At 38.6% G+C, this 21114-nt stretch overlaps 1 protein-coding gene across 3 annotated transcripts in view; it reads right to left on the minus strand.

Moving 5' to 3' along the window:
- LOC124156305 overlaps positions 1 to 21114 on the minus strand; it is a 98983-nt gene that overhangs the window by 26321 nt on the left and 51548 nt on the right. For all 3 annotated transcript variants that reach the window (XM_046530770.1, XM_046530771.1, XM_046530769.1), the window contains 3 exons: positions 3203 to 3282; positions 2605 to 2725; positions 363 to 476 (listed from right to left, as the gene is read on the minus strand). In XM_046530770.1, coding sequence (XP_046386726.1) covers positions 363 to 476; positions 2605 to 2725; positions 3203 to 3282 — 315 coding nt within the window. The remainder of the gene's footprint in view (positions 1 to 362; positions 477 to 2604; positions 2726 to 3202; positions 3283 to 21114) is intronic.

Raw genomic sequence — 21114 nt, forward strand, 5'->3', positions numbered from 1 at the left:
ATGAGATGAAGTTTTAAGGGAAAATAGAGAATAAACTATGTCAAATGTCATAGGCGACCAAATTAAATTAAAACATTTTCATATGAATGCATAACTGCATCACCTGAGGTTAATCCTAAATCAAGGAAAAGCAAAATCAACCCCTATAAAAAATAATGCAGGGATATGATTAGGATAATGAGGAAATGTTCATGTACAGGAAATTTTGGCTTACTGCCACATTTATAAGCAAGAGAGGAAATTGTAAAAATATAAGACCCCCAAACATGAGCCCACATACACAACAAATGAGACAAACAAACATAGCAAAAAGCACCTACTTCATTAGCCTACTGAGAGACACATATAATGAGTAATCTTACCTTAATGGCAGTTTGCATAATAACATTTGTGGCATAGTTGACCCCCTTGGAGCCAAGATGTAATACTGTATGGTAGCCTTGCTCTTTCGCTCTGGCAATATATTCATCAATTTCCTAAGGAAAGATAAAAACTTAATTTAATAAAAAGTATCATAGATGAAAAAATTAATACATGAAATGAGCATTACTGTTAGAGTCATGTCAATCTAAAAACCTCTGATTAAAAGAACTTTGAAGAGGACAGCACCTTAAAACTAGCCTATGACAACTCTGAATACTAATTATGAAAGTTTTAAAAATTTATCACAGTGAAGACTTAGCAATATCGAGTCAATAAAATTAGAAAATTCATGCTTTGAAGTATATATTATCTAAAAATGAGTAATATTTATAACAAATTGCAAACAGTTTAGTTTCCACCATCTTCTTTGGCTTTGGACACATCATCTTGGCAGTTCTTTGTGAAATAATCCGAGAGTCTAAAAGCATTCACAAATATCCATAGAATAAATATATACTACAATAAGATTACATACTACATATAGGCAATGTTGCTCTTACAAAAACTAATTTCAACTGCACCAAACTATTGGAATCATGCTAAAAATAATACTGATGGCGATAAAAAAATAGACAAAATATATTAAAGATTGGTACAAACCATGAAAAAAATTTGACCCCATTTTCTTAAAAACTGTTCACCAACCCTTTCACTAGGAAGGGGTCTACCTCTACCAAGTATTCCTACATCCTCTAATATCTCCCAGTGGATGGGAACAAAGACCTTTTTAACTATGCATGTTGCATGATTATTATCTCAACCCCAGTACCTGGGTTGACATAATGGCGGGTAACCCAGCCACTCAATACACTTAAGGAATTTAAATATCCTAAGGTGCATTTATCACGTATGTACATAAGTACAGCTAAAATTATGATAATATAATAAAATTTCATTGTAAGTGCAACAAAGCAAAGCTGTATAAGATCCAATGCAGCCCATTGAGGGAACTACAGTCCCTAGTGACATCAAAAGAGGGCATATTGTGATATACCATGCGTCTCACATAACTACGAAAATTATAGTAATTGACCTAAGGCTTTTCTACAATTGATTCGGAGAAAACAATGCATAAGCCAGATATCAAAAATCACTGTAAAACATAGAAGAAAATATGATATGGCATTTGGAGGAGGTGACTGACAGCTAAGGTCATTTGTACCATGAGGGAAGGTTGAGAGGGGAGTATTGTTGAAATGACACATTGCAATATTTCCACTTATAGATTTATTTTACACTACGCGTTTCGTCGTTACAACGACATTTTCAAGTGTGTGTCGTTGTAATGCATTGCAATATTTCCACTTATAGATTTATTTTACACTACGCGTTTCGTCGTTACAACGACATTTTCAAGTGTGTGTCGTTGTAATGACGAAACGCGTAGTGTAAAATAAATCTATAAGTGGAAATATTGCAATGTGTCATTTCAACAATATTACGAACTTCCACCACATCGTGTCTAACATTATACAAGATATTTGAGAGGGGAGATTGAGAAAGAAGGGTAGAGAAAAGCCCAGCATTGGCAATAGCCTGCTCTTAATGAAAGGCTCCAAGGGAATCACAGCTTAACGTCCCATCTGAGAGATAAGAGTGCTGTAGTTGAAGTGTCCTCCACAAAACACTCAAACGGGTGACAACTGAAAATTCTCTGCCCCTGCAGGGATTTGAACCCAGGCCCATGCGGTGTGAAGCCAACACTAGCCACCACACGAACCCAATATCCTGAGGACAGTGTCAATTAAAAATACGAGCATTACCCACAACCTATATATATTTTGCATTCTTGTCTATAAAATTCACTACCTACAATCACCTAATATCAAGGAGATAAAAAATGGCAATGCCTAAACTATCAGTCAACTCCCTTGAGATCTATACTTCATTAAGTAATCCTTGAAAATATATGTACTTATACATGGCAATTAACTCGGGGCTAATTTATTAACCACTACGGCATACTAATAAAAGTGCAATTCAGAGACAAAGGTAATGGTAAGATAGCATCAATAATCACAGCAACTTCCCAAATTATATTCTTCCATAATTTAAAAATAAATGGCTTCTTTCACTAGGCATAACTATATACAGTGTTGACTATGCAAGGGCATGGAACAGTATTTTGTTAATGATCATTTTAAATATTAATGGTTCAATATTGAATATGCATAATGTTACCTGTTCTCTATTGGTCAGCATAGGATGTACAAACTTGCGGTAGAGTATGCTTGAGCCTTTTGTAGCAGGAGACAATAACCAGAGTACAAATCCAATTTTGATTTCATAATAGAATGGAAACCTGCAAGAAGATAAATATTGAATATAAACGACCAATGAGATTTTTTCACACACTTTATGAATCGTACAAAAATGAATTAATACATTTGAAAATTGACACATTGGTAAAAACTTTAATAGTCAGACACTAGTAAATACTGGTGTGCAAAGGTAGGTTAGCTTTCTACTATTTGAAATGTCCTTAAGTTCACTGAATCAGCAAATAATAGGAAATCCATCTACTTTGGATAACCTCAACAGATAGATATCAAAAATTGGTCGTGATTAACATTGTACACTTTTCCAAAGAGGAAATAAGTTAGGAGGTTATATTAACATTCATAGAGATTGAAGAGTTGTTTAAATCTAAGAAAAGAAACTAAAATGAGTCAACAATTTCAAGAAAATTCTTTACCAGCAATGGTTCGTGGTCATTAGCAACAGAAATTTAACATGCATAATGCTTAACTTAAACAATTTATATAACAATATTACGTACCAAAAACTAAGAAATACGTCTGTGATGGTTTCTCCACATGTGAAGAGTGCAAAAACTATCCAGTACATCATCCATTTTACCTGGAAAAACAAAAGAAATATATATTTAACCCCTTGCAGTATTTACAATATCAAAGATACTCATCCAATGAAAATACCTTTAAATTATTTTGATGACTTTAAAAGCATACGAAAACAGGATGGACTATTATAATTATACATACATTGTTACTTTAAAATGAAAATGAAGCTTTTTACTTTGATTGATCATTATGGAGTTGGTCAGTGAAATTAAATAAATGGATATTTCTGCCCAGCATTGATGTTTAAAAACTAGCAATTAGGTACTGGTGTGTTACAATAGGTTACTTACAAAATCAATGTTTGTAAACACATAATGAGAGCTTTCGTTGCATAATGAAATTTTTCATGAGCTTATTGGGATGACCAAAACTCTTAAATCTATTTCAATTAAATACATTATTAGGGATGCATGAAGTCATTAATGCAAACAAACACAATGCATACGGTACACATGGACGGACAAACAAGAAAAAGAGGAGAGAGCACTCAAAAAATTAAATGTGGCGTTTTGGAAGGCTATTGCCTTCTTTGCTAAGAAGTTAGCGTAATAATACAAAAAAATACCTTTTCATCTTTTCACAAGGTTCTGAAATTTTGCATTCCCTTTTGTCTCTGTTTTGAAATTTACTGAGGAATTATGAAAAATAAATTCTTCTGATCAAATTGGTGACATCTCATTGGTCCCGGAGTAATATATATACAAATGAGCAAGTTTTATTGCATCTTTCGCCCCAATTTTGAAATTTGTTAGACCAATATGATGATTAAAAAATACCAAGAGTCTTAATGTTTACTCACACACACATATTATTGGAGAATAAAATTTGACAATTTGATAATAAGTTATAATGTATGGCCATCAATATTTGCCTCACCCTTAATTTAAGCCAAATCTCATCAGATTATTTGGCTCTCATTCAATAACATTTATTCTAAGGATTTCTTTCCACATAAACGTCATCCACTTCAATTACATCCACTGAATTCTCAAACTCAAAATTATCTCCTCAAGACAGCACACATTTTACAAATGACATTACTACTTTAAGAGGACCTCCCTTTCAATGGATTACTCTAATTATGCTATCCTTTAAAATTTTCAGGAAATATAGAGCTGACCCTGACCAACATTTGCATATCAAACATTAAAAAAAGTACATGTGAGAAAATTATTTGAGGATAAAATGATCAAACATGAGATTCAGGCAACAGTCTGCTTAATGTACCCTAAAAGGTTCAAGATGATGTGATAATTTTTAAGCGAGTACTTCCTCACAAAAAAAGATGGTCGTGCCCGAGGTATGTGTCCGCTAAGTGGAGCGACATGAAAAAAGGTTGCAAGTGTGAGATTAAAAATCAGTAATCAGTACAAAGAAACAGTGATCTCAAAATCTAATTAAGTGTGGTACTGCTTAGGTGAATGGAGATTGAATGTGTCCCAAACAGAATAAAACTTAAAACAAATGTGGACGTATCATCCATTATTGCTCGTATACTTCAGAGACAAACGTATTTTTTTAACGGCCACTGGAGACTGCTGAATGAGTAAGTTTTTTATCAGATGGGAAATGCGAGTATTCTTCTTTCCTCCAATGCCATAAAGGTGTATACGGTGACTAGGAACTTTAAGCTGAGGTGGTACGAATGAGAGGGTCAGCTCTTCTTCCTCTGTGTCTCAAGTAGCTGATGGACAGTCATGAGCGAGTATGATGGGGCGAGGGGAGTACGAGGAGTTGACCCTCCAATCCACGGGGTCGAATGAAAGGGAAGTGGCCAATGGAAGGATGGGGCACGCCGCCCACAGCGAGAAACGCATGCACTTGTATAAACCGCGCCACCACTCAAGGCCCCGCGGACGGGGATCGTCAATTGCCCTTCTTTGAGGGGATGCACACGCGGCGGGGTCCCACCCTCCGGCAGCAGGATTCCACAACGCCCCACAAAACCGACAAGAAAAAGCTAATCATGTGACTGAAGCTACCTCACTTCATCGATTATGCTCTCTCCATTTCTTCAATGTCTTAATTTATTCAATGCCGTTTATTTCAGCCACATTTCTCTAAAAGATTGAGTTTTGGGTCTCTGTAGCGAGAGCTTAATTAGTCCCTTTTCCGTCGTTCCGAGTGACGAAATTCTGAGAAAGAACGCTGGCCGGATTCACACTTCAAAGTAGATATAGTCAAGAAAGGTATCGGTTGCTGCGCATGGGAACTCAATTGAAATCGCCAATTCCCCCATCATGTAAAGCGTCTGATGAATGACTACGACGACAGCGTTTTCATGTTGTTCATGTCGATTTGAAATTTTATTTCAAAGGAATGATTACTCAAGAAGAAAATGCAAGGAGGTTTTCGACAAGAGCTTGCATAACAGAATCAAGTTAACAGGATTTTAAGACAATTATTCATAAGCTACAAGGGCGTACCCAGGATCAAGACTGTGGGGGAAGCCATGGTTTTTCAAGTTGCAGGTAAGATTTATGCATGGAAAAGATGAATGAAATCAAAATTTTAAGGAAACTGTAACAGCCCTTTATTCGTTTTTAAAATTATTTTCTTTAAAAAATATTATTTTCGTTAAAGGCATTTGCGATTTTTGCTTCTTGGGAGGGGGCAGCTGCCCTCTCCTGCCCTTCGCTGGGTACGCCCATGATAAGCTATTTCATTCTTCAAGTTTCTCCATTACCTTTACTGATTAAGTAAGGTATCAGGGTCGGCCTAGGTTTTGGGTAACTGCGCTTTAAGCGCTAATGGTTATATTTGACCCGATTTTTACTCATCAAGCGCTAGCCACTGCAGATCTTGCATAAGGTATAGTCTTCTCTTGGCTGCGCAAGAGAAAAACAGCGCGAGGAATTAATTTATACGAAGGAATGTGACGCAAAAAAATTGAGATCGTCTATGATGATGCTCGGGTATTATTTTCTCATGATTTCGTCGCGTATGTACCTACGGCAATCTCCTAACCCCCATGGGGAAAAAACCCTCTTCTCTTCGACCTCTAGAAGCTAAACGCCAGCCAGGAGACTGCGCCAACTCGCAGTATTTCGACGATATCCCGAGGTATGACCTAAGCAGAACCATAGTGATAAACTGAACCCAAACATTTCAGACGATAAAGGAGGTACGTTATCCAGCAGACGAAGTCAAGGACGACTTCTCACGGGTGCTATAATAAAAAAAGGTGGACACGCAAAAAATGAATGCATAACGAACCCGCCATTTAAATTCGGAGTGAGGCACGAGATTTTGCAAGGTGTCAGGCCAGGAAAACCAACGCTAAGTTTTTCTCTAGATTCAATTGTACGTCACTTTGAATTCTCTCCTGCTAACATTGAAAAGACTCGTTAGGTGATTCTACCTCACTCCCTCTCTCATCAATCACTCACACAACCATAATTATAATTGTTAATTAGTTTCTCATATTTCTCATAAATACTTTCCCCTTCATCATCTCGTGGAAACGCGGGTCTTGAGCGAATATCCATCACCCAATTCCACACTATTCAATGCCACATTATTTTGTAACACTAAATATACCGAAATAATAACGTGTAATCATCTCAGAATCATTGTTAATCCGATCCGGGTATTGCTGTCACATAATCATCTCAGCATCCCTAAATATGATGTTTTTACGTTGAAACCGGATTTAAATAATTTCGCAGAAAAGGGCACATTATAATTTCAGTAGGGAGAAACTCCATATTGCCGGAATCTTCGAATTTCATAAATATTCGATATTCTTTTCCATTACATCGGCGTTAGTAATAATTAAAAAATAGGTATTTCAGCCCACATGAGACGGAAACATGCACAGCGGTAGAAACGTAGAAATACCAGCACAATTCAACATTAGATTCATGGACACTCGGTTGAACATATGGACAGCAAAGGGATGGAATCGGCATATTAAGCGGGGCATTTAGTCCTAAACCTCGAACAAAAGTAACAAGCAAAAAATGGGGCGCCAGGAGAAAAAGGTAAAGGTAAACTGGGACTTAACGGAACGAAGAAAGACCGAATTGCCACTTTCAACCGCGTCCACGGGATGAAGAATAAAAACTGTGCCCCTAAGGCATAACCCCGTCGCTTCGGGGTCTCATCCGGGTCCTGCCTACTAACCCACGAAGCCGAAGAATTCCAAGAGGCTGTGAATCAGCGCCGGGATTCAGTTTCCGGGAACGCAGAGAGCCCAACCCCTCCTCTCCCCCACACCTCTAAAAATGCGGCCACATTCGCGTGTTCCACGCGGCCAATCACGGGACCAGGAGCACACCCGACCCGCGCCTTTCGCATTTCCACGAGTGACGGAACGAGAGGCGAAGGTGGAATCCGCAAGCCAAGAGGTAATTCCTGGTCGAATGGAACGTGTGGGTTGGACGAGTTCCTTAGGCTAACCATCTCCCCCCACGCCGCTCATTTCTTAAGCCGGGGTTACAAGTTGGCTGCAATGATAGTAGCTCAAAATACCCACAGGGTAGAGGTAGATTCATAGATAAGTGGCTCAATGATATCCACAACCAAAAATTCCTGCACCGGTCACAGATTAACTGCTTCAACTTCGCTACAACTTTGCTTACGCACAACTATACGGCTATTCCCTTATTTTCACAAAAATTAAACACACCATTACATTAATTTAAGTTCGCTCAAGACGAACAATAAATTCCAAAGACAAATTAACCGGCTCTTAACCTCAAACGGGTCAGTGGAAGCCTGATTGGACAATAAAGCTAAAGTAAATCATATGATCTAGACTGACCTAATCAACTACCGTCACTTACACCACTTGCGCTTACAACTATTTCAATTAATCGAAATTCAGCATTGAAAAAGTTGAATTCAATGAGAAGTAATAACAGAACTATGAAATAACCATGGGTTAAAAATTGAAGAGATGTTGAATTTAAAAGTACTGAGGCCAAAATATTGCATGACCGTAGAAAAAAGGCGTAGGCATGCATTCAAAGCAAATGCAAAAGCGAAAACTTTTATACTTAAACATACTGAAAACAGCAAACCACTGATTTGATAAATATAAAGCCATATTATGGTCTTAATGACCCGTTGTAATTCAACAGGAACCCTACGCTGGTAACCTGATATAGCAAAGCGAGGAGCAGGAGAATTTGGGAATCAACAGCGATGGAAATGTGGAGCGGGAGATGCGTTATTGGATTACCCTACTCCTAGACGAAGCCAAGCGAATGCAAAGGTTAACGACTGTTTCACAGACGATCATTAGAACGTTCTGCAAGCGGTGCATAGATATGGGTCACACAGAAGATTTTAAGTCTGTCACCGCCGAAGATAAAACCTGAAGTATCGTCAATATACACAACAAATGCTTAATAATACACGGTTAGAATGTAAATATCAAATTTTGAAATGATAGTCGACCCAAAATGTTAACCGAGTACGTAGACGACAAACTTTAAACGCATGGATACAAGAAACGGCACTTCAGCAAGACTTTTCATATTTAACGAAGACACCCAGATATATTACGGTATTAACAAAAAGGACTATAAGAAGAGATTCACGACTCCTCCATCGTACTCTGCTTAAAAACACGTAAGCATCTGGGCGCAGGGGCAGATTGAGGTCGTTATTTTCGGGAAGGGAGGGGGCAGAGGGAGTGCGGTTCATCACTTACCGATATGGTCTGATATGCGTAGGCAAGTGACTTTTATATACTCATCAATTTTTTAAAACATTGTTTTTATGAAGGCGAAATTACAACTTTCATTGGAGAACCACCTAAAAGCAGGGTTTCCAAGTGAAACGAAACGAAATGGCCAGTTTCCGTCCTCCTGTTAGTGGTGAAAATATGAGTGCCCCATGCATCTAATGCCGGAACCTCTACTTCATTAAACCATACTTCGTACACGGTGTGTGGGTCAAAACTTAACTGTTCGAAGGTGAATCGCATGGTCCCTGCGGCGCGAAACATTATCTGAGTTTCGTTTCGTCCCAGAAGTTTAGTTTAGTTTCGACCCGAAGTAGTTTTTTCTCCGATTTCGTTTAGACCCTGAGTTTAGCTCTCCCGGTTTAAATCCATTTCGTTTCTACATTCCGCTCCCTGATATGAAACTATTAAAATTTTACTGGATTTGACTTACGTTTCGTTTCACTTGCCAACCCTGCCTAAAAGATTACCATCTTTTGATTTATTCCAGAAATTATTTTTTATAATGCGCCCCCTCCATTATAGGCACATTAAGAAATGATTTTTGCAATAAACGATTTTTTTAAACCATGTTGATGTTAAAATTTTGACCCCCTTTATTATGCCATTGAATTCCGTGCAGAACTTTTTTCTTTTGCTTTTTTAAGTTACTTTAACTCAGGATGTTTTCTTTCATTTGCTTTACGGAAAAAATACTACCTCTTACTAAATCCGCCACTGTCTAATGGTTCATTCCGGTTCCTGTAAGCGGTCGCTAGGTCAAGATAGCGAAGAAATAACCGACTCCCTCTACGTTTATTATTATAACCATTGGGAGGTCTGGGGTGATTGGGGGCCCTCGGCTGGGGCTTATGGTGGGGGCCTCATAACCGGGAGATTCGGGGGTTCTCCCCTGAAAAAAATTTAGGAAATTGCATGCCCATAAATGGACTTGACAATATTCTGGCTCTTAAAAACTACATAAAAGTTTAGAAAAAATACTACGAAAAGTGAGAATCTCAAAGCTTACAAACTACAATAATGTATTATGGTTCCATTATCAATTTAGTGACTTTTTTCCTCGTAATTGCAATATGATTTTAAAAAACCTTTAAAATGACCTTTTCGAATAACCCATTCAAGAAAGCGCATGGTTCCCTTTTATCTACTGACACCTTTATTTATTTTTTATTTAATCTTTTTACACTTACAATTAGTATGCTGTAAATAAAGCAGCTAATGACAACGTAGAATTTTATCATCCCAAAAAATTTAGATTCAAGTAATGAGACTCTTTTTTGTTGTACCTTTCATGTAAACTTCACTACTGATAAGAATGTTGAGGGGCCTCCCAAGCTCGGGGCCCTCGGCGATCGCCGACCAGCCGACCTGGCCAGACCGCCCCGATCTTAATTAGCTGATGTTAGCTGTAGCTAACGCTTCGGGATTAAAGACCCGGAATTAGTCTTCCACCAGGTCAGATCGCCCCTATTGGCTGACGTTTCTAAGTATGATTAGACACGAATACGTCGCCAGTATTGAGGTTAAAACCCGGTAGAAAATTCGAGCGGAAGTTTTTCACCTAAATGCAGTGGTGTCATGGTGCAGGAACGCGCCGGAACGTCGTTCCGGCACTGATTAACAAAAGACATAATAGCCAAATAACACTTTTATCGATTTTGTTGCCTCATAAGTTCTAATGCATAAATTCGTTACCAAAACAAAAAAATAAATAATAACTTATAATTAAAAAACAGACAGAGTAATATTTCACCTCTAAAAAAAGTTAAGGAAAGAGCCGTTCGGCACGGCTAATTTTGCCATTACGTCCCTGCCTAAATGGTATTATCACCGTGATTGCCACGATTTAACGAACATTTATGAGAAGCAAGACCGAGGAATCAATTTGGAATCAACTCATGAAACAAGCACTTCATCACGTATGTTCATGGGAGCAACAAATCCTCGCATGCAGTGATTGACCGGGGGTCGGAAATTGGAGCATCCTTGAAAGTTAGCACCTGACACTGAGTTATTGGAGCGCTCCAAGGTCACTTTTGTCGAGCTTCGTGACCTGCATATGGCTGCTCAGTGGCCATAACTCGAAATCACATCGAGATGAACTTTACTAACTGGCGGAACGAGTGATAACGTCCACAAGCTCTCCACTTACCAGCGAAAGGTACCCACTTACATTTCACCCAAGACAGACACAAGCGATGAATATCTTTCAACGATGAGAATCGATTAAAATATTTTTCAAACGAATAAAAAGAAACTGGGGCCCAGAATGAATGAGAGCCCTTTTCCACCCTCGATGTGCTTCGTAAAACCAACTGACCCACGGAAATTTCACTTAAACAATCACACGAACTGTTGCAAGTCTTCTTCCAAAAGAATTTCTCAAACCAAAAGCGAAACAGAGAAAGTTTTTATGCAACAAAGGAAAGGATTCGAAACAGCATACTTATGACAAAGATTTCGAATGTACCTACTTATTTTTAGTGCAGGCTCTGTTTCGGATTCAGTCATCATGCAGGAACAGAAACCCTTCACGTAAGCACGATATTCCTCATGTATGCGTTCACGTAACATATATGTATAGTAACTAAATGTGGCATGTTAAACGGCTTGAAAATCAAGATCGACATATCCCATTGAATAAAAGCGTATGCCATTCAAATAAAAACATGAAAATTATATACATACTACATTCCTCTGCTGCGTACGTGATGTAAGATGAAACAGTTATCATTACATTTTTCTTACTATGAAACGGTATAGAAAACAAAATGAGCGAATTATATGAAAGTAATGGAACCGGCGCGGCGTTTCACGCAACGATTTCCAGCAAACAGCTAATACGCAACCCGGGGAGATTTTAAGGGCTTACGGAATAAAGTATTCGTGGAGATCGACTCGGTACTTTCCCAGTATAATTCTTTCGCAAATGATTGAATATGCACAGGTCCAATATGTTTCCAAGAAACTTAAGGTTATCCTGGAAATCTGATAAGTGAACTCTTTTCGGGTCTACAGCCGGTTGAGAATTTTTAATCGGCCAACACGGACACACTGAAAGATTCACGGAGAACGTACGGAAATGTTTTCAATTACATTACTCAATTACTTCTATAAACCTTAGCTTTTCCGATAAGTAGGATTTTACTCATGGACGACGAGTGGTAACGATGCGAAAAATGATTCAGGACTGCAACGCTTCTCCAGTCTCTCGATTCGGAGACTCTTGGAATGATGAAGATGAAAATCCCTTGGGACGACGACATCTCAAGACGATGTCTGGCTCCGCGGCAGGCTGATGCCCCCACGTGAAGCCGTCAAGGACATCAAGCACTACTTTCTCACCAGAACTCCAATAAAAGGCACTTCTGAATCAATTCTGGAGGGCGAGCGACGAGGAATGAGAGACAAAAACGGGCACCTCACTCGTCCATCTCCAGACCGCTCTTTTGGAAATCCTTGGACCATAAGGAAACGTAGGACTTCCATTTACGGGTGAAAAAAGGCGAGCTGTCCGTGGAAAGCGATTCCTTTGGTCCCCGGCTTGGCCGCTAGTCCAGATGGATCGCCGAGATGAGAGTGATGCCTTCGCCTTGGCTCATTTCTTAAACGACGAACGCAAGAGTGGAGTTGCTCACAATCAGTCAGCGCGATTGGATAATTGTACGCTTCGGAGAGCAGCTGCATTCAATCTCTAGCATGATCAACCAGGGTGACTACAGAGGGAGGATATTTCCCGCTCTGATCTGCGGCTCTTTACGACGATGCATCAATCCAGCTCAACCGGTCGTATGGTTTTTTTCGCGGCGAATTATTCGCCTAAGGGTCACGCAATCATTTTATATCATTTATTTTTTTCCCATACGACCGAAAACGGCACACTGGCCTTTTAAATCGGGGTTATTTAACAATTCAACAATCACACGTGCAGAAACAACCATGCTCTGCAAGATTTTACACTTTCCCGGTGAACAACATGTAAAAACTCTTCTCGGGATACCGCGCGGGTAAGACTATATAAGAGCGCCGACGTTTCGGGTACCGACTCGCTACCAATTCTCACGGCTACTACGGTTTTGGGTTGGTTGCCTCTATGCAGAGCATGGTTCAAAAACTCTTCTCGGGATACCGCGTGGGTAAGATTATTTAAGAGCGCCGACGTTTCGGTTACTGACTCCCTACCAGACAGTTATTAAAATATGAGTTTCAAGGTCCATCAGAAGCATACATTTAGAGAGCTATTTTGCCGAACGGATAGCAGTACGAAATAGTTTTTCCTCCTTACAGTAAATTACTTTAATAACTGCAAAGTAGAATTTCAAGAAATATTATTTCTATAGTAGAAATTTTCACCTGCCAAAAAGTAATGTAAGGACTAATAGAATGTGGACAGTTCAATTCTTGCACTGTTTCCTGCAATGACTATTTTTTCAAGCTATTTGTGCCGAAAGTACAAAACTATCATTAATTTTAATTAGAGTTTTTACTTCATTTAAATCTAAAAGCTGATTACTGAATAGATGTACAATGGAATTCCTTGATCGATTTCTGCGTCGATAGTCGATGTATTATAGAAGAGGATATTTCAAAGCAAGAACATTAAATTCATTTTCCTATCACCGTCGTATGTTCAAGCGCAATTAATTCAAAGAATTCTGACGAGATAAATGGTTTCGACAAATAAATCGTATATATTTTTTTTCTCACGGTTTTTTTCCTGAATAATAAGTATTTTTCTATCTATCTATTTATATTACTTATGCAAGATTGGCCCTAAAAACGCCTTAAAATTACTATCAAACATCCATTTTCACCAATAGTATCAATCTCGTGCCTCATGAACTGCAATGATACAATTCAGTTGACATAAGATTGGGCGTCTTCACGATTTTCAGCGACGAGGGACCCAGCAATTAATTATGAACAAAATAACCACGGATTTATAATGAGAAAAGCTGCCATATTCAAAATCTCTAAGATGAACAATCATAAAAACACGAAAAAATCCTCTAATTGCAATAAAAAGGCATATAATCGTAACAAAAACATGCAAGATAAATATGCTAGAATTCTTCAGGTACCCAGAGTCAAATATTTCAATGGATAACATAAAGATGAAAACCGATATATTTTCTTCGGTTTTCTACTCATGCTAGCTTAAATTGGGAAATCCGTGGAAAAGCGGTTTTCGCAACCCATAAAAAACTGAATGGTGTGTTCCGAATAGCACTACGGGACCGCAAATGTGGCAAGCCGACGAATATTTTTTTTTCCTTGAGATAACTGGCTGAAAGAGACTTTCGTCAAGCTCGTCACTGAAAACTTGAATTCCTCTAGTTCTACCACGAAGCAGATGCGAAAGGTTTGATCTCATAACAGATTATTAAGAATGAAAAAGAAAACTGTTATAACACTTACCACAGCAGGATCCAACGGCCATCAGAAACCCCGACTTTGTGAGTGAGTAGGGATTCCAACGAATAGCGAAGGAATACTAGCAACTGGTATATGCATTAGACAATATCTCATCATTCGCGGAAAAAGTACCACCGCATTCATTGATAAACAAAAGACAACTCAAAATTGAACCTTAATCGAAGTGCCTTTTAGGTATGTAACCGCACATTTCCTGCTTTGAGTCAATACGAGAATTATCTAGCGATGTTAGTCAAGGACACGAAAGTACCCAGTAACAGGCAAAGCTATAGTCTAAAAATACTGAAAATATTTATAAAAATACGAAATTTTTGTCACCCATATGTTATTTCGCAACTCAGCTGGCAATAAAGCCATTATCACATAGAGTCCGATGGGCAGTCAATCGAAAGGACTTTGACAGCCGACACTGGATGGTCACTTCACGAAATAAATAGTGTGTTATTCACCTGTTCCCACCCTATCTTTGCACCACGTTTAATGTTCACCAACTTAATTTCGACAAAATCAATCCAGACATTCTCGCACCTTGACAAAATAACATCTCACACGATGAATTCTGCCTTAAAATTACCAATTAGGCAACACAGGCATATTCAATCATTAGTCTGAATTATAAACATTGGATGTATAAAAATGTGACCGAATGCACCAGGGTCGGCTACCCACCGCGCTATCGCTAAATAGAGCATTAGTCTCACGTTCAAAAAATACATTAATTAGGCCCACATAATAAAAAATGAACCACGGCCGGGATGATAGGCGCACAGCATCTCACTAAACGGGTCGATCAATAAATAAATTAAAATTTGCTTACACGCTATCTGTCATTTCACTCTCTACGTGTAAAAATGGTCGCGTAACGAAAGCATTATCCAATATGAAAGGAGCATGATTAGGTAGACGGTGCGAGGGAAGGGGAGCTTACTACATACGAGTAGCAGTGCCGTCCGTCAGCAGGGACATCAAAAAGCGCGACCAACACTCGGCGCACGCCGGGAAGGGTGGAGCTAATTTGGGCGTCTTCAACCCTGCGCCTCCCCACCTGACACCCCCTTCCGTCCAAGTGCCGGCGAATGGGGAGCAGAGGCGTTGCTCTCCGACGGCAAGGTATGCGCAGTTTAAGGGCATGTGCGTGATATACCTCGAACATTTTTAGCTCCCTCAGGGACGCCTTTATGGAGAACCATTGACCCTTAAGAGGCGGGCCCATAAAGGATTTCCCCCAATAAATAGATCACTAAGAAAGACACTTAACTAAGGGCCAAATTTTTACTTTTGTAACACTTGATCCTTACTTAAACATCAGACCTATATTTTCCTGGATGTAGTCCATCATTGATAGAGATTATTCAGTGAATTTGTTTTTATCATGACGTGAATAATTTATTTGCGCGACGGTTATGGTATTTGTGACTCCCGGCAAGAGGGTAGGCACCATGAAGGTATATTGTTAGGTATAAACTTTAAAATAAATTAATCGAATTCATTTAGGAACTTTCAGAGAAATTGCAGCTATGGCGCGTTCTTCTTTGAAAAAGTATAACTATTATTGATTACTAATTCTGCTAGAACTTACAAACGCAACACTAAAGATGGAACATAACCAACCTTAGACTAATATATTGGAATAGTCGGGTGAACAGACCTTAAAATTAGTAAAAAGGTAAACAGTGAAAATGGAACGAGGTAATTTACGAATATGGTGGACCAAGAGTTTTCCGAAGGTAAAAGTGGAGGTATAGAAATCATATACGTGCCGAAAATGACGAGATAATTTGGAAAAGCGTAACTCCGCAAACGAGGAAAACGAAGAAAATATAAATAATAGCACGCCGAACTGAAAATGAGAAGAGAATATACCGGGACTAATTCGATTTTTTTGCCTCATTCTATTGTATTTACTCTAATTTGTAGAACTATTGATTTGCCCCATATATTGCCTTGAAATGTGCTTATGGTTGTGTGGCTTGAAAAATATTTAAATCGATAAACCATAAACGATATAACGGAGTGATTAACGCCATAACGTCTTAAAAGTAAAAATATTCTAATCAGGATAGTTTCCACGGTATCATCAAATTCATCATCGTTTATCTAACTTTAAAATAAATAGGAAAATAACAGAAGAAATTTTAGTATTAAAATAGTTCAATAGTACGGTAAACATTTTATTGTTATTATTTTTTTAGTAATAGCTACTCAAACTGAATTGGACCAATGTGGCTGACCCCTGGGATGTATGCAGCACTTCACCATCGCTTTTAGATAATTTCTTTCTTGAATTTGTGTCATTCATCCAAGTCTTTATACTTATAAACTATTGGGTAAATTAGAAATAAAACTAGGGAGAATAAATTACGTAAAAAAAGTCCTGAACTAAACCCGGATTGATCAAAATAGCCACGTAAATTTTAACGGAATAGTACCCCAGTACATACTAAAATTAATTAACAAGTCAGATTTTGGTCGTAGTAGACGCTAGCCATTTCGCTATTTTATTACTAAAAGGCCTTCAATAAATTTAGGGAATTGATATTCTCCAAATTACGAATGGAAAACCTTATTTCAGCATAGAAAAGAGTTACATTGGTATACTTGAACATTGATTTGTATACCTTTAACTTACTTATACTTTTTTAAGTATCGCCCAGCAGAAGTTAAGGCTCCTGTAAAACTCGGCTTGCTCACAATGATGCATCACTCCAGCGACTAATTTCACCTTAAGAACTTTCATAAGTTGTTTTTGCAACGGGATTTTTTTAATGCATTGGAAATAGCTTCGGCATCCAGTTTCCACGCAAACCCTGACATTAAATCACTCAGTCCTTCAAGTCAAGGTTGGTTCCCACTGACTACGCCACACGCGTGTGAATTTCACACATTCAAGGTATGAGGGTTGTGGGCCACCTCGCAACTCGAGAATTTTTGCTAAGGGTATCCTAAACTTGCCTCCTTCATCCAGGATTTGATGCGGGACCCTTGGACTAGAAGTCAAGTGCTTTACTGACTATAAATTACGCTCCTCTCAAAGCTCGATAGCATAGTAGCATTAATTTTCGTTAAAATTATACAGGGCCACATTTAAGGAAAAAAAGAACGCAGTGCTATTTCGTAAAATCAACATCTTTTATAGTGGTAAAGCTCCTTTGACCACAATGATAGCACATGAAAGTAGAACTGAAATTACAATAGACTAAGTTTGCTCAGCATGCTGCTGGAGCAGTAAAAATGGACTTTAGTTAGTTTCCTGGGGTAATCACTTATGGAATATTATAAAATTTCACGTTTTACATCATTATGTTGGTCCAAATGACCCAGGCTAGGAGAGGAATGGACAATTATATTCTCATAACTGTTTATCTTGGGGAAAAATGTAATTTTTCGCAGCATAAGAAGTACATAAGTCGAACACGGAAGGGAAATAGATGGCCAGTAATGCGAGCCTAAAAGAGCAAGTACTGTTACTGAAAAAGGTTGTGAATATACATTGGATGAATTACGAGTAAAAATACATGTGTGTCGCAGTCGCTTCTAAACAATGATGTGTTGCAATTCCCAACGGAGGAATGACCATGAGCCTACCAAACAAGCGAAAAGGTCACGGTTCAGAGCATAACGCTGCAAGCATATTAATAGTACACAAGAGTCCATTATGGTCTAGGTCGACCTCTACCGAGCATGGAAAAAGAATCGTATGAGTGAAATTCATTTTTCACGATGCAGCTACGGAGAATGTCTGGGGCCATTTTCGGGGTATTTTACGCAGCTATTGGGTATTTTACGCAGCTATTCCGAGAAAGTGAGTTTTATTCTCTGCTTCGAATACAACAAACGGAAGATAATAAGTTCAGTCCCTTACTTTCATCGAAAATTTACCTGGCGATTATGTTATCTCTTGCTTTTCCACCTGGCGCCTATAAACTGTGTCATACTTGCCTTAGCCTAAATACAGAGGAGAGAACATAGAGGGGAAAGGGGGAAAGACCTTGACCCACTGCAAACGGCCCCATGTGTTTCTTTTTGAATCGCGTCATTCACGATGTTTCCATGTCGGGAGGTAAACGCTTTCGCTTTATCATTATATGCAAAAGCCGTTGCGGGGGATTCTTCGTCAAACAAGATAGCGCGTACAGTCGGAAATAACGCATTTTCCAACTGCACTTCTTGATCCGTTATGGAAGGTGGACACCAAGACCGCGGGCAGCATCTGGAGGATCCGTACCAATGACCTTGTCCTATCGGATGCTGTTCTCACGGAGCCGCTAAAGGCTGATCGCAAAACCAACCTTCGTACGATATTGCTCAGCATAGGTAGGGAATTTTAATTTGAAGTGCCACACAACGTGAAGAGATTATAAAAAATTAGAGTATTAAATGATCGATATTGAATTTTTCGTCCCGAAATAAAAAGATGCAAGCGAACCTTCGAAATTTCATTTTCTTAGGCCAGATATTTTGGTAACTCACCACTTTCTCGTAATTTCAAGGCATAGAATACTGCAATGAACATTTAGATCTACACTGGGATAAAAGTATTTACTTTCAAGGATCATTAAATCATTAAAAAGCATATGATACTTTGTGATATTTGCATAGTTAAATACGTCTTTTATTATTGTTTTATTTAATTTTTGAACAATGCGTAGCTGAAAAAAATGTTGTAGCTGCCAATAAAAGCATTGAATACTTGTTCCAAAGCATTGAATACTTGTTCCTCCTTGGTTTATTGGGAAAAAACAACACAATTTAGAATGAAGGTCAGAATTTCCACAAGATGAGAAACACAAGATAATCTTATAAAATTTAATAAAACTGGAAAAGCAGTTGACTAGAGCCAGCAAAGTCATGTTATTCTGAAGGCCAAAATATGACCGAGATCTAGGTACGACGTTGGTAATTAAAATTACGCAATACTACCTTTTAAAAATTAGAAAAAATTACGATTCTGTTTACTGTATAGCATTACTTGGGTAAGTTCGAGATAGAAATGGATAGCCATCATATTTATCAAATGAATGTAGCCAGTCCCCTCACCATTTATAAAATTAACTCAGCGAGTTTTCATTCCTTAGTGGTCGCAGAGACAGGGCTTCTAATAGCAATGACCCTCGTATTAGATGACGCAGAACAAAGTTTTACTACGCATTAAATTTATTTAACAAGCTAGGAAGTCTTCCTACACTTGCAAACCAAACCAGAAAAACATGACACCCAACTGATTCGTCGGTTTTTTCCGGTCCCACGAAAAACGTGGCTGATACGAGAAAACTTCTTCGGACGAAAGTAATACACCTCATAACATCTGGCCTACGGGACTTACATTTTTGAGCAACAAACACAAAACTGGCGATCTAATTGAAAGAAAAATGCTTGCAAAAATTATTCATTGCTCGTTTATTAATTACGCAACCGATAGGATCAAAGTTTAACCAGAATAGGATCAAAGTTTAAAGAACCGTCACACGTACCCGTGAAAACTATATAACCAACATATAAAACTACTCCCTTCCAATAAGTTCCCACTCTAGCTAAATTATAAAATTCACGGTTTTTTCCAGGTTTTGACCGTCTAAATGTCTTCAAATTCACGGTCCGTTAACGAACCATTTTAGTAAGAAATATTGGTCACGTAACAATCACCGGCCGCACGTTAACTAAAAATTTAACAAACAGACGCCGTGAATGCAAATACAGCAATGAAAGTGAAAAAATCTCTTATGACGTCACCTATCGCTTACAAAATTCAGGGCCAGCTTAAGGTTGTGTGTGGGGAAAGTGTAGGGAGCGGGGTGGCAGGGAAGTGAAGAAGTGCTTAATTTTTTGCCAGGGTTAATGAACACTTTGGTTACCGGTCTTCCAAACAAAGGTTTAAGATCAACAATTTTAAGGTTCACACGGTTGAGCGGGAGCCCTGTTTCCAACATAAACTTTCATACATAAAGCCATGGCGTCTTAAAGGCCGCTATATGATGAATGCTGAATGATCACGTGATCATTCACAGGATCATGCGAGCAAAATAGAACATGTTCTAATTTTCACTGAATGATCATGCGAATGAAATCATTCGCCGTATATAGCGGCCTTAAGAGGTTTGTGGTCGGCAAAGAATTAAGCAAAACATGTGCAAGCAGCCATGCGATGGAGAGACTAGGTGTGGAAAAGAAAGGGTGGCCTGTTCCCGCGCCTTGTGCCTGCGCCTCTTTCTCCGTCGAAGCAACTCGTACGAAGGACAGCGAGGTCGGAGTGTTATCACTCACAAAGCCTTCGGGATAAACGTAAACGACCGCTAGTCGGTGAACCTGGATTGCGACACTCAAGACTCCACAGAAAAACATGGAATTTCGGTTCGCAGCCAGGAAAGGGCGTAACGACCATTTACATAGAAGCATGAAAGACTACCGCCATTTAAAAATACCATCGTCTTATGCAACCGTATGTACACAATGCGTTTCGAAGTTAAGGGGTTCCCGTGAGAATGGTGTCGTTAAATCAATTCATTTCACGCGGACATTTCTATACTTTCGACTAAAAATAAACTACAATATATTACTCACACCTAAAATTGACGACTTCATGAGCGGAAAATCGTTCTTAAAAGAAAATATTTTTTAGAAGCGGTATTTGGAAATCGCGTGATAAAAAGAGATGATGCTGAATACAAGCACTAACTAAATTACCCAGGCTGATTCATGCATTGA

This window comes from Ischnura elegans, chromosome 3, assembly GCF_921293095.1.
Source record: "Ischnura elegans chromosome 3, ioIscEleg1.1, whole genome shotgun sequence".
NCBI classification, from domain to species: Eukaryota; Metazoa; Arthropoda; class Insecta; order Odonata; family Coenagrionidae; genus Ischnura; species Ischnura elegans.